General features: G+C 43.8%; 1 protein-coding gene across 1 annotated transcript in view; it reads right to left on the reverse strand.

Moving 5' to 3' along the window:
* Window positions 1-20,070, reverse strand: part of Eefsec (eukaryotic elongation factor, selenocysteine-tRNA specific) — a 187,483-nt gene that overhangs the window by 92,974 nt on the left and 74,439 nt on the right. Inside the window, exons 3-4 of the mRNA XM_028782979.1 lie at window positions 6,274-6,370; window positions 3,179-3,343 (exon numbers count right to left, since the gene is read on the reverse strand). Coding sequence (XP_028638812.1) covers window positions 3,179-3,343; window positions 6,274-6,370 — 262 coding nt within the window. The remainder of the gene's footprint in view (window positions 1-3,178; window positions 3,344-6,273; window positions 6,371-20,070) is intronic.

The raw sequence follows: 20,070 nt of genomic DNA on the forward strand, positions 1-20,070 counted from the left end.
GGCATTGCAACCCAGTACCCAATCACTACCAGGAATATGACTCACCTACAATTTCCAGATAAAATCTTACCAGAGGGATCCCCCAACCTGTAGACCAAGATAGCCAGAAAGCTATGACTCTCAGGATGTTTGCTGTTTAAACCTCTCTGGGATCTAAATGAGATTTCCCTCCATCCTCACCTCTGTCATTTACTCCTTTTTCCCCAACATTTCCTCACTCAGCTAATCAACCCCAGCTGGGAATGGACATGGCCGAAGAAACAGGCCAAGGTATGGCCAGGGGAATGCACTGTTTATTTGGAATGGCCATGTCCTTCCTCCAAGGGAGTTCACGCGGTCAGATGTGTCTGTATCTATTAGTGGAATCTGACGAGGATGGCACTGTGCGCTGGAAGCAGGCCACAGTTTATGATGCCTTCGTGCTTGACAGACATGACAGGCACTGGCCAGTCATAGCCAGTGGAGGAGTGAGAGGTCAAGAAACTGAGAGTCGGGCTCTGAGGTACACTTCTGTGCACTTGTAGCCTATGAGCCCTCTGCAGAGAATGCCAAGATGTGCACAAAGATTCTGAGCACGTGACAGGCCTTGCCTGGGGATTGGTCCCCAAGTCTAGGTCCACCCCTGTGTTCAGAGTTGTCATAGTCAGCGTCTGTCTGTCTCTGTCTCTGTGTCTCTCTCTGTCTCTCTATAGCTATCTCTCTATATCTGTCTCTGTCTCTCTGTCTCTCTGTCTCTCTGTCTCTCTCCCTCTCTCTCCCTCTCTCTCCCTCTCTCTCCCTCTCTCTCTCTGCCTCTTCCTGTCCAGGGGTGTTGCTAGTACATAGTCTCTGACATGTAGGGGTATGTCATGTGTACCACAGGGATCTGTATCATTAAACATGAGGAGCCCCACACATCCCTTTTCAACAAGTCTACCTCATCCCAGCTTCTTCTGAGATGCCTAACTAGTTCCATTTGACACACCCTAATGTTTTCAGCAAAAGGATGCCCCTACTGCAGTTGTGCTTTCTCAACAGCCATCTTCCAATTTCAGCAGCCTTGGAAGTCATGAAATCCAAGAAGCTGCGGCATAACCACACCCTAACAGTTCTCCCTGATTCATTCCTTTCTCTTCTCACCTTACTTGAAGAAGAAGAGAAAAGGCTTCACCCTCCACACTGTGCTTGGCAATCTTAGTTGAATATCCAAATACATTGCTTACAAGTTCTGTTTTTCCTGACCAGTAAAATCATTGACATGTCATCTGGGGGTGCAGGTACACCACAGGAAGAGAAGAGTTAGATATGCAGGTACGAAACACCTGCCACATGCCCGAGGTTACAGGTTAGGATGTGGATAGGTAAGTTCTACCTTTATACGGGTAAAAAGGGTGGCCAAGGATCTCAGAGCATGACCTCACTCAAATGACTGTTGGCCTACCCAAGAGGAAGATATTGGTCTTACCTTCACTCCCAGCTCTTGGTCTCAGTGCTTTAGCTACTGACCCTGGTATCAAAAGCCTTCTCTACTCCCTTGAATGTCCCATGGACACCCCCAGATCAAAGCTCACAACTGAGAGCCCTCCTGTCACATCTTTTTCCTAGCTTTAGCTCCTCTCTCAAGCTGCCAACGTATCTTCCCAGGGATGAAGGAGATGGTCCAAGCTGGCCCTATAGGTCTGCCTTGATGATCATAGGAACTAGTCAGAAACTCAGCATCAATTTACCTTCTGTTCCAACTAAGAGCACACAGTCACAACTCTAGTTTTGTTTTTATTAAATACACTTTAGTTTATTTTCATAATTTTACGCTTTATTTTGTACAATCTGTGTGCTTTTAATCCCTGGCTTAAAATGGCTTTGACTTATGTGTTCTTCAGAGAAAGATCTACACTGGGAGAAGAGAAGGAGACTTTTATTCACAATTCTCCTCAGGAAAGGATACAGCCTTGCTGCCTCATTCTGACTGCACCATACAGGAGTCCTCAGATTTGTAAGAACTCAGGCTTTTCCCTGCCAGCTGGGTCTCCCTGCTTAGGGAATTCTTCCCTATGCCATCAAGCCTTCATGTGGGATACAACACTAATCATCCCTGGCCCTAGAACATGCACTTTCCCTGTGTCTAACACACTGTTCTAAACCAGAGCTGGCACAAGGCACAGGAATAGGATAGCCCTATCTTGCTCAGGGCAAGGGCTGCATTTTTGGCCTGCTTGTTCAGTAACATGCTCACTTCATGTGCCAGCATGGGTGAACCATGGTGCTTGGACATAGGCAGATTATCTGCAAGGCCTTTTGCTAGGCAAGCATTCCATTGATGAGCTAAAGTCAGGTTCCATCCCCCACTTTTTCTTTCAGAGAAAGGATCATACTAAGTTCTTTGGCTTTGGCTTCTTTAGTAGCTAGATTATAGGTGGGTGCCACTAGGCCCAATTGAGTAACCTTCTGAATAAGTCACTATCACGGCCATCAAGGCCATAGTATCTGGAAAAGGAGATGGACCATAAGCCTCCACTCTCAAAGGGCTTGCAGGGCACCTGCAGTTACTGAGAATGCAGAGTGATTTGTATTTCTAACAGAGTAAACAATTATACACCAAAAACTATGTGTGATTTAAGATTCTCTTAGTTAAGAAAAAGGTGCCCAGAGATCTAAAGCCAGGTTTTATGGCGTGTGTGTGTGTGTGTGTGTGTGTGTGTGTGTGTGTGTGTGTGTGTGTCACACCCCTCATATATAATCTCAGTGCTAGGGAGGCCATGGCAAGAGAATCCCAAATTTAAGGCTATAAATTTAAGGCTGGGGTACAAAGCATAGAGATAGTTCCATACACTTTTTGTCAACATCCAGAAAGCTTAGACTTTCACCCAGCACCCTAGGTTCTTGGCCATGTGCGTTCAAGCTCACTCTATCCCTGAAGACTTGGTTTATTTTAGGAATCTCTTATGTGGGCCACCACTAGCTCACACTATATAGTTACTACTGTGAGACTAGGGAAAATGGTAATTCTAGAATCCAAGAAGCCAGAGGGTTGAATAGCAGACGCTGCCACAGAGGGGCAAGCTCCCTTACCCCTTAGGTAAAAGAAAAGATTTGAGAAGGGTCCAGTAGACTCTGCTGCCCTGAAGACCAAGTGTCTGGCCTCTCTCCTACTGTTATGAGGGTTGGAGGTGGGACAAAAGAAAGTCAAGGCAGGACTGACCTTGAGGGCAGGGATCTCCACACTGTCCCCGAGGCTGATAGTGCCTGAGAGGATAGTCCCAGTCATCACGGTGCCCTGACCCTTGATGGAGAAGCAGTGGTCCACAGACATAAGGAATGGTCCAGAGGGGTCTCTTGTTGGGATGGAAATCTGAGACTTCAGGAGCTGGAAAAGAAATGCTGGTATAAACACCGACAAGTGCAGGGTTTACACCATTGGCATCCTCCAGGGCCACCTTGCAAAAATGGTACAGGTCAGAGGACCAATGCTGCAACTTAACTCAGGGAGAATAAAGACTCAATGAGGCCTCCACATTGCAGTTGAAGCAGCTGCTTCAGTACATCTGCCCTACCGTCCTCACATACAGTCTGTCCCTGAGTTACCAGCTCCAGGAGTCTTCATCTGGTTTCCAGATGCCATCCAGATGCCTTGCCTGCATGCCACACCTCAGTTCCAGGCACCCACAGCAGGTAGATCTCTGCAGAGCTTTCTTCTGTATGGCTGAGTCTCCTTACCTGTCATTACAATCCACTCCCTACTGTTAGCATCTGCCTGTCTATCCCCACTCCACAAGGCCACAGAGGACACAAGAGATCTCCAGTAGCTGGTACCATGCTTGAGGGAAAGGCATGTGAGTGAAGGACAAATGGAGGGAAAACTCAAGGTCAGATAGTAGAAGGCTGGCTTCCAGGGGCAACAGCTTATGCCTGAGGTCCAAGGTGAAGGGCTACACACATGGAGCTTTTGTGCCCTCTGCCAGGCAGACCCTAACAAATGGAAACCTAAGTCCACTGGGTCCTGAGGCTCTGGGGTCTGGGCTTCCACCTTTCCTTCATGGCTGACTTACCACATGCAATAGTACAACTGGCCAGTGCTCCTCAGACCATTTATGTGATTGAGATGCTTCCAGAACTAATCACTATTTCTTCAAAGAGCACAGAGGCTGCACTTCTCTTTGAGTTTCCTACTTTCTGATTTCAGGAGAGAATAGTAATAGTGTCTAAGTATTCAGGTCAGCAGTAAGTGTTCTCAAAGCCTTGCCTTATGATAACAATTCCTTTGGGAAAATAATGGAGAGATTCAAAACAGACTTGGTCTGAGATATTACACTATGTAGACCTGTTTCTTAGCCACATTTTTCTAGATTTTGCTTGAATTGTCCCAGGGTCTCAGAATTGTGTTCTCTAGAACTGACAAAATATCAAGAGCCTCTCCCAGAAAACATTTGTTAAGTGTGAAACACAGCAATGACTGGTACGTGACAGTCACATGTGAACTTAGCTCTGGAATCTGGGTGCAGATGACACCAACAAATTCTGACCATGGTCTGGGTCTAATTTACCACTGAGATAAGCAGGTAAATAAATGATCTATGTTCTTTCTTCTGTTCCCTGACATAAAGTAGGAAGCCCAGGCATTGTGTTACACACCCTCGCCCTCGAAGGTTCAGGCTAGATGATAGAAAGTTCCAGGCCAGCTTGAGCTACTTCATGAGATCCTACCCCAACATAAAGGAACAGCAATAACAGAGCTGCCCATATCAATTTATTTCATACAGTAGCGATGAGGTAGGGTGATAGTGGGGAGACTCAGCCCTGCAGAAGAGGCCTCTCAAGAGGAGGTAACTTGTCCAGGAGAAGTTGGCATTCTACACTTGCCTGTCACAAGTGCTAGATGGAGGGAAGGGGGGTACACAGCAGATGAGGCCTATGTGACATCTGGGAGCCCTTATTCCAGGCAAGGACAATTTATGCAATCAAACCCACAGATGAGGTGTCTCAGGAGGGATGTGCCACATACTGCCATGAAGTGACTGGGGTAGGTCATTACACTTCTCAAAATCTCACCTTCCCTTGGCCTTCCAACTTTGAAAGTATTGCAGATCCAGTATGAAAAGAACATAAGTATGGAGCCTGGTGAGCCAAATCATGTCACTGTTGTGGTAAACACATCACTCCTAGTAACTTAGCCTCATAGCATCTCTGTGGTGCTGCCATTACCTTCCCTGCACTGCAACTTTGTTTACTGCATGAAATGAGTTATTGAAGACAAGCAATTCTTCTGTTGTTTGACATAGGGTCTCACTAAGTGGGCTGGCCTCAAACTTCCCATCTCTCGGTCTCAGCCTCTAAGAATGTGTGCAGCCACACCCATGAATCTCTTGAGTCCAGTCAGAGAGCAGTAGGTGGGCCAAGGGAGCACACATTCCAGTTCGTGCACCCAGGTGAGTGACTGGGCTCAGTGAAGTAATTGCACTTCCTCCTCACTGTCTTCTACCTTAGTATCACTATCCATACTACCTTGAACACATCTCTGTCTGCTGGCTACCCTGGGATGTTGCTGCCACCTGCCAGGCAAGGGGAATGACAAGGACAGTGGTTAAACCAGTATTCACCAGGACCTCCAGGGTGATGCCTGGATGGAAGTCCCATTCAGTGGCAAGCTGGTGAGGAATGTCACTGTGCTCTGGGCTTCTGCTATGCTCTCAGCCCTCTCTGCTCAGTGAGAAGGAAATAGCACTAGGCTACCTGGATGACTGGGCTCCCTGTTTCTGCCACTGCCACTGAGCCTGGAGGAACAGCCTGAGCCTTAAGCTACAAAATAAAATGTCTGTTCCTTCACTGGAGGCTGCCAGGATGGAGGCTATGCTACTCCAGCTGCCAGGCTTTAGTTGGAGGCCAACTGGAGAAACCTGTGCAATCTGAAGGACAGGAACAGGGCCTGTGATCAGATATACTGTACAAGACTGAGTCTCTGCTGAGGGTGAGAGGAGGGGGTGGGGGAAATGGCAGGCTTGAGGGACAGGTAACAGACAAAGGCACTGCTTTGTCAGAATGGAAGTGTGAAAGAGAGGGGGCAGAGAAGGAAACACAGTGGGTGGGAAGAACTCTGCAGAGTCCAGTGTCCAGGGCTTATATGGACCTTTGCTTTGGAGTTTCTAAGGGAGGTGAAGAGTCTGATATCAGACTGAGAAAGAGGCCCTTGGAAATCTCTTGCTAGGATTGCCTCTCCCTCCTTCTTAGGCAGAGGAGAACATGGAGGGCTACTTGAGCAGGGCTGGGGCAGAGGGCAGCCTGGGTTCAAGGTGACAGTACCTCAATGAGTTCTGAGATGCCCTGTGGAGCTTCCGTTTCAGGGGCTTCTGGTCCCCCAGGCTTGGCTGCCACGGGAATAATCGGTGCACCCCGGAATCTGAAATGGAACAACAATCATCATGACAGTCGCAGAGGCTGTCAGCACAACCTGATGCAGACCTGCTGAGCTGCTGGCACATCACTGAGCATGCCACATGCCTCTTCTCCAGCCTTCAGGTGAGCATGGGAAGGGAGCATCATTGCTCTAAATTTCCAGGTGAAATAGAGGCCCTACAAAGAAAGGACATCAGAATCTAAGAGGTTCACCTAGAAGTTCAACTCCTCCTGAGCCTCCCCAGGAAGCAGCAAGGATCTAGGCAGGTCTTAGACTACAAGATCCACATAATCTAGTTCTCTGAAATGTAGGACTACTGGGACCCCAAAGTCCCTAAAGCTGTATCTGGAAAGCCCTGCTCCTTGAGGAGAATCCCTTACTTAAGCCACCTCCATTAAAACAAAACTAGTAGTAACACTGTTAAGAAAGGAGGAAAAAGAAGCAGTTCATATAAAAGAAACAGTTCATAATCCTCCCCCACCTCTGCACCCCCAGCCCCTGTGCTGTATGTATTCTCTTTTGAACATAGCTTTTTTATGCTTTGTACCAAGGAATTCCCCTGGTTTAGTTACATTGTACTGTTGTAATGAACACCATGGCAACTTAGAGAAGGACGAGTTTAATTGGGGATTTACAGTTTCAGAGGGTTAGAGTCCATGATCACAGAGCAAAGGCACGGCAGCTGAAACATCTGAGAACTCACATCTTGATCCACAAGTAGCAAGCAGAGAGAGAAAGAGACTGGGAAGGATATGAATATTTTAAACCTCAAAGCTTGTTCCCAGTGACATACCTTCTCCAGCAAGGCCACACTTTCTAATCCTTCCAAAATAGTTCCACCTATCGGGAAACAAGTGTTTAAACAAAAGAGCCTATGAGGGCCATTTTCATTCAAATCCCCACACATCCCATTTCCATGTTTTCAATATCTTACATAAAATATTTCATATGCTGCTGTGTGGATGCTATCTCATACCCTGCTATTTTATTCACCATCATATCATAAAGAATTTTATATAGATTATATAATGGCAATATCAAGAACAATGATAGCTTAAGCTTAAGCCAACTCATCACCATGGCTCTGTCATGCTGTAGATGAGGAAATGAAATTAGACAGGCGGATTAAAAGACACTAGCTTGAACGCCTTTAATCCCAGCACTTGGGAGGCAGAGGCAGGCGGATTTCTGAGTTTGAGGCCAGCCTGGTCTACAGAGTGAGTTCCAGGACAGCTAGGGCTACACAGAGAAACCCTGTCTCGAAATACAAAAAAAAACAAAAACAAAAAACAAAAAAAATAATAAAAGACACTAGCTATAACCTTCAGAGCTGACTTCAAACGCAGATCTTCTAAGTGTGGAACTTAGCTTTCTACCCTTCCTCACAGGTGCCCTCCTGATCTCCTCTTTATCACTGTTGGCAGCACAGTGGTATAAAATCCACAATTTACACGTGGACCTTGGAAGTTCCTCATTCATGAGCATTCACTACAAGTATACTAGCAAAACACAGACTTGTCTTGGCTTTAGGGGAATCCATCAGCTATGAACCTCAGACTGAACACACCTGGAAAGATCAACAGCCATGGTGAACAAGTACATGTAAAAGCTTTTTCATGGAAGCAACAAGAGCATGAACAGAAATGACCCAACTTTTTCAGAACTCTAGAGTTAACCAAAGGCTTAAACAAAAAAAAAGTGTAAACGCCTGGGAATCTGAGAACAAGTTACAAATAGATATATTTTTAACCTGCTTTGTTCCATCTCCCCACCAACTCTGTAGTGGCCTTGACAATCACAACCATGCTAGTGTCTGCTGGACCCTAGAGGGAGAGAATGGGTTTGAGTTTTATCAAAGTACTTGACCCCAAGAAATACAACAATTTTCCTATTTGGTAGTTCCCTAGAAGACCCCATCAGAAAGGCTATGTGTATCTAGCCTGTTTGGGGACTTTTCAATAGGAGTAGAAAGAGTACCAGAAACCTCTGAAGTCAAGGAGGCAGAGATGGGCTGTTTGACACCCCAATAGTAGACTGAAGGGACCCTGACCTCAGCATCAATTTCATGGGCTGCCACCATTCTGACAATCAAGTGTCCACTTCCCAGAGACTGTCTTGGCAACAAAGGTTCAGAACATGCGGAATCCATGCACAAATAGATCCTAACATAGTGGGATGCATCTGACAGATAGCAGTGGTAGAATGGATGGCTTGAGACTGAGACTGGGACTTCACGGCAGTCTAAAAGAAGGCTCTGCATGCAGCTGAAAGCAAGCTCAAGGCATCAGGTACAAATGTGGAAGGCCAAAGGAGGATTCCCCCCCCCCCCACTCTCACTCCCCTTGCAACATGGGGGGAGAAGAGAGAGAGAGAGAAATCGACCTAATCAAAAACATGCTCAAAGTTTGGGAGGCTTTCTCTTCCCCTCCCAGGTCTGACAGCCACCTCCTGGCTGATCCCAGTTTTCACCATCTTTGCATGTACACTAATTCAGCTCAGTCAATCAAGTTCCAGCTAGCATTATACACATATCTGAGCCAATAAGTTCTGGAGAAAGAAACTTGTCAGATTATTAGATGAAGAAGAGAATGATGACTTCATTCACACTGGTTCTGGCTAGTAGGCCAGCTCCCAGGTGCTGTGTTCTTTGGAGAAGGAAGACTTCCTTGAACACTTGTCAGAGACAGACACTGCTGAAACTCACTACATGAGGGCTTCTGTCTCAGGCAAGAAGACTCATTCCTGACTCAGCCTGCAACCATGCTCCAGCTATAAACATTTGTTTCTGCAACTGTCTCCAGCCTCCAAGACCTGCTCCAGAAACCTGTGACTCTAGCCTTCCACACATGCCAGAGACAGGAGACATAGCCCTCCTGTTGCTGCTGACAGTGGTCTGCTTTCTGCAGACCTACTCTCAAGGAACATCTCTCAATTGGCATCTGAAGCTTTCAGAGGGTTCAGGTATTGTACCACTATCAATTTCTCTGGGCTGCACCCCAAAGCCTGCTGAGTACATGGAGTTATAAGAGTATCAGCCTTTTGGTTGGCATCCTGTTGCTGCTGAGAGTCCCTGGAGTTTCTGCTTCTTATTTGAATTTTTCCTTTCTCGTTTAAAGTGTTTCTCCTGCGTGGAAAATGAAGTTTCTCCTAACTTCCCTTTGCTATCTTCCCACTAAGTTCTTACAATGATGGTAGACAGAAACCAAGAACAGGACAATGACCAGTTCATTTTCTTAGTGCAAAAGCCCTTTCCATGAGGGTATCTGTTGAAAATAAAGGGAAGTAGTCAACAGGACAATGAGGTGAAATGTAACTGTTTAAGCAAACAATGACAGGATTAAAACGCTTAGCAGGAAAAGTCAAAGAATCAGATGCTCATAGCTGGCTTAGAAAAGCTCTCACATATCCTGAGAAATAGGTCTCCACAGGCACAGGACTTACATGTTCAAGAGAGACCTAGAAGAACCTGGGCCCTCACCTCTGAGTTCGAGATTCTATATAAACAGTAAAAGATAAGGCACAGTTGTTAGCTGCTGCTGGAACTCTTGACAGCTTGGTCCCACATGCATATAGAAACCCTCAGCAAGGAGCATTTGACATTCAGGCATCTAGGGAAGCCTCTGTCCTGTCACTGAAGTCACTGAATGGAGACCTCAGGGTCCCCATGACAAAGAATACAGACTTTCCACAATCTGCTCAGAAAAGTCATCAAACTATAAGAAAATATAGTGAAAGTCTATGCGACTTCCAATACTACTTCATTATGTTATTATAAATGTCTAGGATTCACCAAAAATTTATTATACAGCCAGACACAGAGACCATGGTACAAGCCTTTAATCTCAGCACTCAGGAGGCAGAGACAGGCAGATCTCTGTGAGTTCAAGGCCAATTTAGTACAGAGTGATTTCTAGAACATTCAGGGCTGCACATAGAAACTATTTCAAAAAAACAAAACAAATTTACTATACAGACACATAGTTCAGAGTTTGTTTGATTGTGTGTGTGTGTGTGTGTGTGTTTGCTATGATATAATAATAATACCCAGGCCAAACAACTTAATAGAGAAAAGACTTATTCTTGTTTGCTGTTTCAGAGTCTATTACAAAAGGGAGGGGCATGGTGGAGCAGAACCACTCACCTCATGACTGCTAGGAGCACAGAGAGAATGCCCCATGCTTTCTTCTCCTTTTATTCCATTTGGCCTCTCACCTACAGTATGGGTGCCAACATTCAGAGGGATCTTACCTCTTAGTTCATCCTCTCTGGAAACACCACCACAGACATACCCAGAAATGTGTTATGTTAACCTTCTAAGCACTTATCAATCCATCAAGCTGACAACCAACATTACCCATCACAATTCCAAAGAAACAAGAGAAGAGTACAAATATAAGAAAGAATTAATAGACACTGTGCCTAGGAGGCTCTCCCAGACTTGATAGCAGTCTTTCCCAGTGTGTTCAAATAAACAAACCAAGTCTAAACAACTACAAAGTACGATGAAGATCCTTCACACAATGAGAACGTGCAAGAGTTGGTGCAGATCTCTTTGAGGCCAGTCTAGACTATGAAGAGAGCTTCAGAATGGCCAGGGTTACATAGTGACCGTCTCCGCACACGCACGCACGCACACACACACACACACACACACACACACACTGATATACTGTGACAATTTCCGACAAACTGAAACACTTATTCTTCTGTGAAGCTCATTAAGATTCAGGAAGTTCTAAAGGTAGATGGATTCCTTAAGATTTAGGAAGGAAACGATGGGAAGAATCAGGAAGTCTCGAAACTCCGATTCACAGGGCCCTTCCTTCCCCTAGGTTAAGTAAGCTTTATGCTTGCTGAGGACAGAGACCCAAAGCTGTGGGGCTGCCCACAAGTCACAGAGAGCCCCTGGCTCCCAGCTGTCAGCAGGTCACTCACGGGGTGTGGGAGTTCAGTGATATAGCCTCCTTAAAGTTGCCCATGCTCTTGGGGTTATGTAGCCCTAATAAATTCAGCAACATGCTAAGGTGCACTTTGGTCTGTCATCAGTTCCCTATCTGGGGTATGCAGATGCTTATTTATATCACCCTAGGAAAGTTAACATCACAGTTAGAAATTAAAAAAAAAATCCATAGTTTAGAAATGCAAGAACTGAAATGAAAACTCCACTGGAGGTCAGAAGTGGGTCTGGGCATGCAGAATAGAGAGCTGACAACCGAGATGGGTCCATCTGGGGAAGAGGAAGGAGAGAACCCAGCTGCAATGGCAAAGCTGTGTCTCAGGCACAGCAGCTTAAGTACAATGGTTGTTTGCGAAGCCAGGAGATGAATGGGAGCATCATGGATGACAAAATCGTGGTCTGTTCCTTTTCAAATTTGATGAATATTAACCTGCACATTTAAGAATCTGAACAAACTCCAATCATTAACCCAAAATCTACAGCTAGACAGATGACAGTCTTGGCCAGTGATGAGGGCATTTCCCCAGCTTGGGAAGAAACAATCTCACATGTGAGAGCAATAGTGTGTGGAGCTAGTCTCAGCCATGGAGACCAGGAGGATGACATATTTAAAGTGTAGGAAGCCTGTCAACACAAATCATATATCTAACCAACAAATATGTTTCAGAAAATTAAAAAGAACACAGAAGAACCATGTGGTCAAAGAAATCTACTACACATGCCCCCAAGAATGAATAGAGGAAATGAGTACATGTTCACGTGTGCCTTAGTTACTTTCAGCACTGAGACAGAACACCACTACCGTGGCAACTTATAAAGGAACGTGTTTAATTAGGCTTATGATTTCAGACACTAGAGTCCATGATTGCAGCAGCTGAGAGCTCACAGATCTCCCTGAGGAAGAAGGAAACAGACTTAGGACTCATGATTCTGTATGTGGCAAAGGCTACTAGAATGCCACTGGGTTCCACTGTTTAGTCCGGTTTTGAAGGACAAGTGACAGCGTAGCTGAGAGGCATTAGTGTCCTTGTAAAGACAATTATGGAGTCAGCATAAGGCTCTGCAATAAGGCTTCTAAGACCAGAACACTGGGCTCAAAGTACTTCCTGGCTCCTAAATTTCCTTCCCATGAGTGCAGAGTGTCCATTTCCCCTCATGCCTCAGTTTCCTCATTAAGATGATAGTAGAATCCCTGATACAAATACTTTGAGGGCTGAATGAGGTACTGTGATGAAAATATCTAATTAGGTACTATGCACATCATGTGAGTTCTATATTATCTAAGAAATGAATGCAAGATTCTAGAACAATAAGTTCTTGCCTCTGTGTCTGACGGTCATTAAGGATTCAGCTATTAATGTCTATAATTTGGTCTTGTTTTTTAATAAAATTGTAAAAGTGTATATTTATTTTACATAGTGTTCCAGTTTCCTTTCTGTTGCTGTGTTAAAATATTCTAACAAAAAGCAACTTAAGAGGATAAAAGGTTTATCTGTCTTTCACTTCTAGACCATAGTCCTTCAATGATGGACTTCAGGGCAGGAACTCAAAGCAGTAAGTAGAAGCAGATACCATAAAGAAATGCTACTTGCTGGCTCATTTTTGCTCCAGGTTCATGGTTAGCTAGCTTTCTGATACACTTAAGGATAGTGCCACCTACAGTGGGTTGGGCCCTCCTACAATAATCAACATGAAGGCTGAAGGAATGGCCTAGCAATTAAGAGTAAGCATTGCTCTTACAGAGGATCAGGGTTCAGTTCCTAACACCTATATCAGGCAGCTCATAGCTTCAATTCCAGGAGAATCTAATGTTTTCTATTCATGAGCACAATCCTACATAATTTAAAACACAAAAGTAAATCAAGACAATTACTCACAGACATGCTCACCAAGCAACCTAATCTAGACAATTCTTCAACTTAGAGGCTTCTCCTCTCAGACGACTCTAGGTTGTATCAAGATGAAAGGTAAGGCTAACTAAGGTGCATAGCAATAGGAGTCACAGACATTTTGTTCATGTGTGCCATGTAATTGGGCATACTTACCAGTCACTCTCCCCTTTCTATTATTGCTATTCTTTCTCACAGATAATTTCATTTCTACTTACAATTCTCACATATCCATATATGGTTTTATGTGTCTATATGATATCTAGAATCCACAAATGAGAGGAAAGTACATGCCGTGTGTTTTTTAGTCTAACTAAATTTGATGACCTCTGGTTGCATCCATTTCCCTGTAAATGGCATAATTTCATTACAAAAGAATAGAACTCTACTGGACATATATAGACCACACCTGTTTTATCTACTCTTCTGTTGACAGATACCTAGGATGATCCCATAACTCAGGTAATTGTAAATATTACTGCATGAACATGGATATGCAGATGTTTCTGTTGAAATTTAAAATCACAGAAAATGGCCAGAATATTGGATATTACAATTATGCCTATCATGTAACTGGCTTTTAAAATTCTAACTCTAAACTTTATTAATGATTCCTACAAGACAGTTATGTGTTGTATTTAACAACATATAGTTTGTATCTTTAAAATTATTTATATCTGTTGAAATTAGATAACACAAAATGAGACTTTTTTCATGATACAATCAGAAAATTATATTAGTCCTTCCAAAATAAAAAGAGTAACCAAGTTCCCAACAATTATCATGTAATGATTATATTGGTTTGAGAACTGTACGCACTAGATCAGGCTTTGTTAGTCTTCTTAATCTGGCCCAGGACATAGGCTGTTCACTTTACAGAGATGGCTTTGAAACACTTCCCATCATTCACTAGCTGTATGACACAGAAAAGCTACTGAAGCCAGTCCAGCTTTAAGATTTTCTTCTGTCAGAGTGGTCAGGAGAAGTGACATCCACCTTGAAGGGTAATAGCAGAGGGAATGGAAAACCCCTACCAGCGTAGTACTTGGTACCTAGGTGCACCACAAAGACCGGTCCTCTCCCTCATACCCTACCCACATAGCACTCCATCCAAGGAATCCAGCGACCATTTGTGGAAAACTGAAATTATACACAAAGCAGGAAACATATATTTCAAAATCAGACCATGAAGGAGAAATGCCCCAAATTCCAAATACAGATGTACTCACACAGCAAAGACACCCTAGACAGGTGGGACAGATGCCAACAAAGCAACCACAGAGGAGGAAGAGGCACTGGAGTGTATGAATGTGCTTACTCTTCTGTCACTTAGACACTGATTCTATTAAGTGAACATGAATACAAGTGTTTTCAGTGAAAATATTGTGCTTAAGGTATGAATGTGTTATTTTTAAAATTATTTTCTGCTCTAACGGATTTTTTTTTAAATTAACTAATAGCATCCCAGTCTCTGGGGACAAAAAACTTCTACTACTGAAGCTACAAAAATAAACACAAGAAAAACAAAACAAAGCTATTAGTGTCTAGCGAGATACTGTTTCCCACTGAAGGCACAAAGCCTGGTTAAACTTGGGGGTGCTGTAAAGACATGGCAGGACAGAGCTGAGACATTTCCTTGAAACAGATAAGAAAGATTTAGAAATAACCCAGTTTAAGGTTCTCTAACACCTGTGGCAGCTGTGCCCTGTCAATCTGCCTGCACTATAGTGTGAGTCACACACTCCAAGTCACCTGATTTTCCCTTCCTCAAGCCCTTCAGGAGCTGGAGTCCAGCACCCTCTACACAGGAAACAGGGTGAGGAAGTTCTGTGGTAGGTGACAGCACTCTGGATTTAGAACCCAGCAGCATACCTACTCTGGCTCTGCTTCTAGCCTCAGGTCTAGGGCCTAGTGGGGTGCGCGTGCGCGTGCGCGTGCGCGTGCGCGTGTGTGTGTGTGTGTGTGTGTGTGTGTGTGTATACACAAGTGTACTTGTGTATACCATGCAGAAGGTTCTAAGGATTTACCAAAAAGTATCTGGAAATTCAGTGGTTTTTATCCAGACCATTCTGGGCAACACAGTGCTAGGTGCCTGACCATTTTCATCGGACTGAGACAGTTGTACTATTTTCTAGGCCTGCTGCACATGAGCCATCCTGGCTCTTGGGACAAAGAGGAGAGCCGTCCAGGAATCCTTAGGCTGCTGTGAGGTTCTAGAAGAAGGGCTCTAACCAGATGGCAGCCCTCAGCCCTGTAATGAAGTCATGGCTGACACCAGAAGCATTCAAGAGCATCTCGTGACCCACTCCCATATCCTCTAGTCTACCCACACAGATATAGCATAGTGTTCACTGGTCAAGACACACCAACTGTGCACCCAGGCTGACTTCCATCAGCATACAGTCTTAAATAACAACAACACATATACACATATTACATATATATGATTTGATAAGCCATGTAAAAGAAATCTAAGCAAACAGAATGGAAGTTTTAAGTTTGGGATAGTAGACTTCCAAAAATGGCCATCATTCATCAACTCTTGTTTCCTCAGCAGTCAAGTAAGTTGCAAAACTGACCTCTGGGGTAACCATATAATCCTGCTAACTTAATAATCTGTTGGGGGAATCCTTGGCATAGTGCCAAGCCTCCTCATTACAGTTTTCCCAGCTAAGGACCTGTTACATGCAGGCTGCCAAAACACTTCTCCTAGAAAGGCTGTGAGGCTGAACTCACTAGCTCCTGATTCACAAAGAAACAGCACCTCAGTGAGGAAGTATTTCCCAAGAGCATGTGGCAATTGGCTACAGCACCAGTATGATACAGGCCTGCAGAGTCCACAGAGTCACAAATGAATCCTTGAAGACTGATAATAAGTCAAATTCCAGGGATGATGTCAAGATCAGGGGAGCCTGGGGAATGCAGGGCTCTAAGCTGGCCATAAAAGAAAGAGAAATATAAAGTATTTTAAGAGAAGAAAGAACCAGGAATCTGGAAGAAAGATGCATCAAGGGTGCTGTCAGATGATAACACTTAGTGGAAAGATAAACAGAAAAGCCCAGAACACCAAACAGTGTCAATGTGGTGATAACAACCACCTCAAATTATGTCCATGTGGAAGAGACTGACAGGGATCCTCCAAGGAAGCATTTTAATTTGCTGCACTGGGGAGATTGTGAGTACATTTTTATCTTCTATTCTGATTTCTGTTAACATTGATAAATGTTTATGCAAGAGTAATTTTAAATGCTTTCAGAGATAAAGAAATCACAAAGAAAAACAATGAAAGAGTTTGACTACATGAAAATTAGAAACTTGAGATGCTGAAACAAAAGCAACTAAAACAGTCGGAACAAATGCTACAGCCTCGTTCGTAGCAAGTGTGATGGGAAAAGGGTTAACAAGGTCCTCACTGACATCAACACTCTTGAAAAGCAAAAGGAAAGGTTAAAATGCCAAGAGGCAAAGGACAAAGCACACATGCTAAAATCACAGATGTGTAAGTCCAACTGCTTACTGTCAGTTACCTCAGCAGTCACTCACAAACCAAAATCAGAGTAAAACACTGCCTCCATCCTAAACTTCAAATGCACCTTACACCCACAGCCAAACGTGGCTGCAGAGACCCGGGTAATATAGAAAATGTTCAAATGTTCACAAAGGGCTTAAGCGTTCATGGCATTTGCTTCCATGATCTCACAGCTGAGAGTCTACAGTGAGGGAATAACTATAGAGACAAATTCAATGTTCTACAGAGGTGCTCAGTTCAGGCTCATCTGGGTATAAAAAGAAAAACTGAGTCCAGTCTACAGAGTGAGAACAGAATGCTAGCTACTTACGAATCTGCTAGGTAAAACATTAATAAACACAGAAAACAAAATCAAAAATATGCCATGTTAGCTAGGTGTGGTGGCGCATGCCTTTAACCCCAGTACTTGGGAGGTAGAGGCAGGCAGAGCTCTGTGAGTCCCAGGTCAGCCTGCTCTACAGAGTGAGTTCCAGGGCAGCTGGGGTTACACAGAGAAACCCTGTTTTGAAAAAAAACCAACCAACCAACCAAACAAACAAACAAAACAAAAACAAAAAAGAGGCATGATTACAATTATTATTTTAAAGGAGTTGAATTCATATAACATTGACATATAAAAATTAGTTGTTTTCATATTTTAGAGATAAACAACCCAAAGTGAAACTAAAAGTGTCTGCATTTGCAAAAATCTCTACAAAATTAAACAGGTATGAATCCATCTACAGGAGGGACCTGAACAATGAACGCTATGAAACACTGAAGAAAGAAATCAAAGCTCTAGACCAGTGGTTCTCAACCCTCCTAGTGCTGTGACTCTTTAATGCAGTTCCTCATGTTGTCCTGATCCCCAACCATACTTCAGAACTGTAATTTTGCTACTGTTATGAATTGTAATGTAAATATCTGATATGCAGGATACTGCATATGTGACCCCTATGAAACTGTCATTTGGCACCTCCTAAGGGGTTGCAACCCACGGGTTGAGAACCACTGATCTAGACAGATGGGGAGACGCTCAGTGTTTGTGGATTGGGAGAGAATACTGTTTAGGTATCAAATGTACCGAAGGTACCTTAGATCCCTATCAAAACTTCAGCAGCTTTTCAGAGGCAGGGAAAAGCAGATCCTCAAATTTATACAGAATTCTACAAGTTCCAACCAGCCAGAATAGTTTCAAAAAGGGTCAGAGCTATGAGGACTGTTTCCTGACTCTGAAACACACCTCAAAGCTAGCCGTCAAAGTGGTGAGGGACTCCCATATGAGGAATCTAGGTGAGTGGAATTGAATTGCAGTGGATTGCATGAGATGCAGTGGATTGAATGAGAATTTCCCCCATAGGCTTAGTATTTTGCTTTGTTGGCCCCTAATTTGTGGCACAGTTTGGCAAGGCTTAGATAGTGCAACCATACTGGAGGAAGTACATCACTGGGGTTGGCTTTGGGAACAAATGCCTTGTGCTTCTTCTGTTTACATTCTCTGCTTCCAGCTTGTGCATTTGAGGACATGAGCTCTCAGCTTCCCACCTCTGATGCCATGCCTCCTTGCCATGATGGATTCTTCTTATCCCTCTGGAACAGTAAGCCAAAATAAACTCTTCCCTCCATAAGGGCCCTTGGTCCTGGTATTTTATCACAGCCACAGAAGAAAAGTAGCTAATACAAGAGCAGAAAGCCAAGGGCTAAGTCTACATAGTGAGTTAATTTGTTAACAATGAGTAAAAAAAAGGGGGGGTATTGTTTCAATAAATGGTGCTGGAAAACACTAGAAAGCTACATGCAAAAGAAGGAAACTCAACTCTTACCTCACACCACTGTAGAAGATACCTAAATGAACCAACAACCCAGACATAAGAGCTAAAACCACAGCTAGAAAAAGACCCCAGGGAATACATTCCTAACATAGGATTTGACAACAGTCTCACAGCTATAACTCCAAAACCACAGATGACAGCAGCAACAAAAGGTAAATGAGATTTCACCAGGATTCAGAACTTGTGTATATTCAAGAAAGTAAAAAGCCTACAAGATGAGAGAAAATACTTTTAAATCCTATCTCAGATAAGATGAATGTGCAGGCCTACAATTCAACAATGAAAGAAACAACTCATTTTAAAGCTTGACAAACGATATAATCAGCTATTTACAAAAATATAGAGGTGACCAACAGCATGCTCAGCACCAGCCACAACAGAAATGCAAACTCTAACTGCAGTAAGGTGACCTCTTACACAGCAAAGACGGCTAGGGAAGAAATGCAAAAAACCAGATGTGGTGGTCTGAACCTATAATCTCAGCACTTGAGTAAGAGGCGGGGGCAAAAGCTTTGCTGTAGGTTGCAGGGAGGCTTAGGGTACATAGTGAGACCCTACCTCAAGGAAAACAGCAAGTGCTGAGAGACTATGGACACCCAAGAGCCCTCACATATGGCTGCTGGGATTGTGAATAGGACAGCTACTATGGGGGCAGCTCAGCAATGCCTCAGAAAGGATAGCTATGGTCTCCCAAACAAGCCTGCTCCAACTCATAGATACCTGGGCACATAGCTCCAGAAGGACTGAAGTCGGAGTTCACAGCAGTTCAGCATTCCAGCAGCTGAGAGTAGCCCACAGCCCATCAATGGCGGGAAAAGGGTGGGAAGTTGAAGATAAACACATAGCACAAATATAACAAAGCAGGCTAAGCCCTGGCAACAGTATTCTGATACAGCTGTAACAGAGTCAAAACTTAAATGCTCTATCGAATCCATACATGACTACCGGTCAGAGAGCAGAAAAGAGTCTGAGGAGGGGGAGGGGGCAAAGGGTGGGTAGGAGAGGTACTGCCTGGGATTAGTTGACAAGGATCATAGAGAGTCTGGGTGAATGTACACATGCTGAATGCAACCAGTCATTGGATCATTCACCTACAGATGGAAAATGGTAGTCAAGTGTATTCTACCACAACTTAGAAAACCAAACAACAATAAAACAAAAGAACTTAGAAGAGTATAGGTGTCACATATCTGTGATCCCAGCTGAACTCAAACTCTAACCCCTGCCTTCCCCCACCCCGGCCCCCAGCCTCCAAAGTGCTGGGATCAAAGAGTGTGGGAGCAATGCTATACATCCAAAAAGATAGGTGATCTCAAGCCCAAATGTCAGTAGCTGCTGTTTTTTTTTAAAAAAAAAAAAAAAATTAGGTAGTCCTGTCTTTTAACTACTTTTTCTCTATTTTCAATGTCTTCTATTAAAATTGAAACTTCAAGTAGAGAAAAGTAAGTTCTGTCTTAAAGATTTTTCAGGTTTTGACCATGCTGGGGTCCACCATTCCACATTTTTGTTCCTGACAT

This window comes from Grammomys surdaster, unplaced genomic scaffold (assembly GCF_004785775.1).
Source record: "Grammomys surdaster isolate TR1022 unplaced genomic scaffold, NIH_TR_1.0 948, whole genome shotgun sequence".
Lineage (NCBI taxonomy): Eukaryota > Metazoa > Chordata > Mammalia > Rodentia > Muridae > Grammomys > Grammomys surdaster.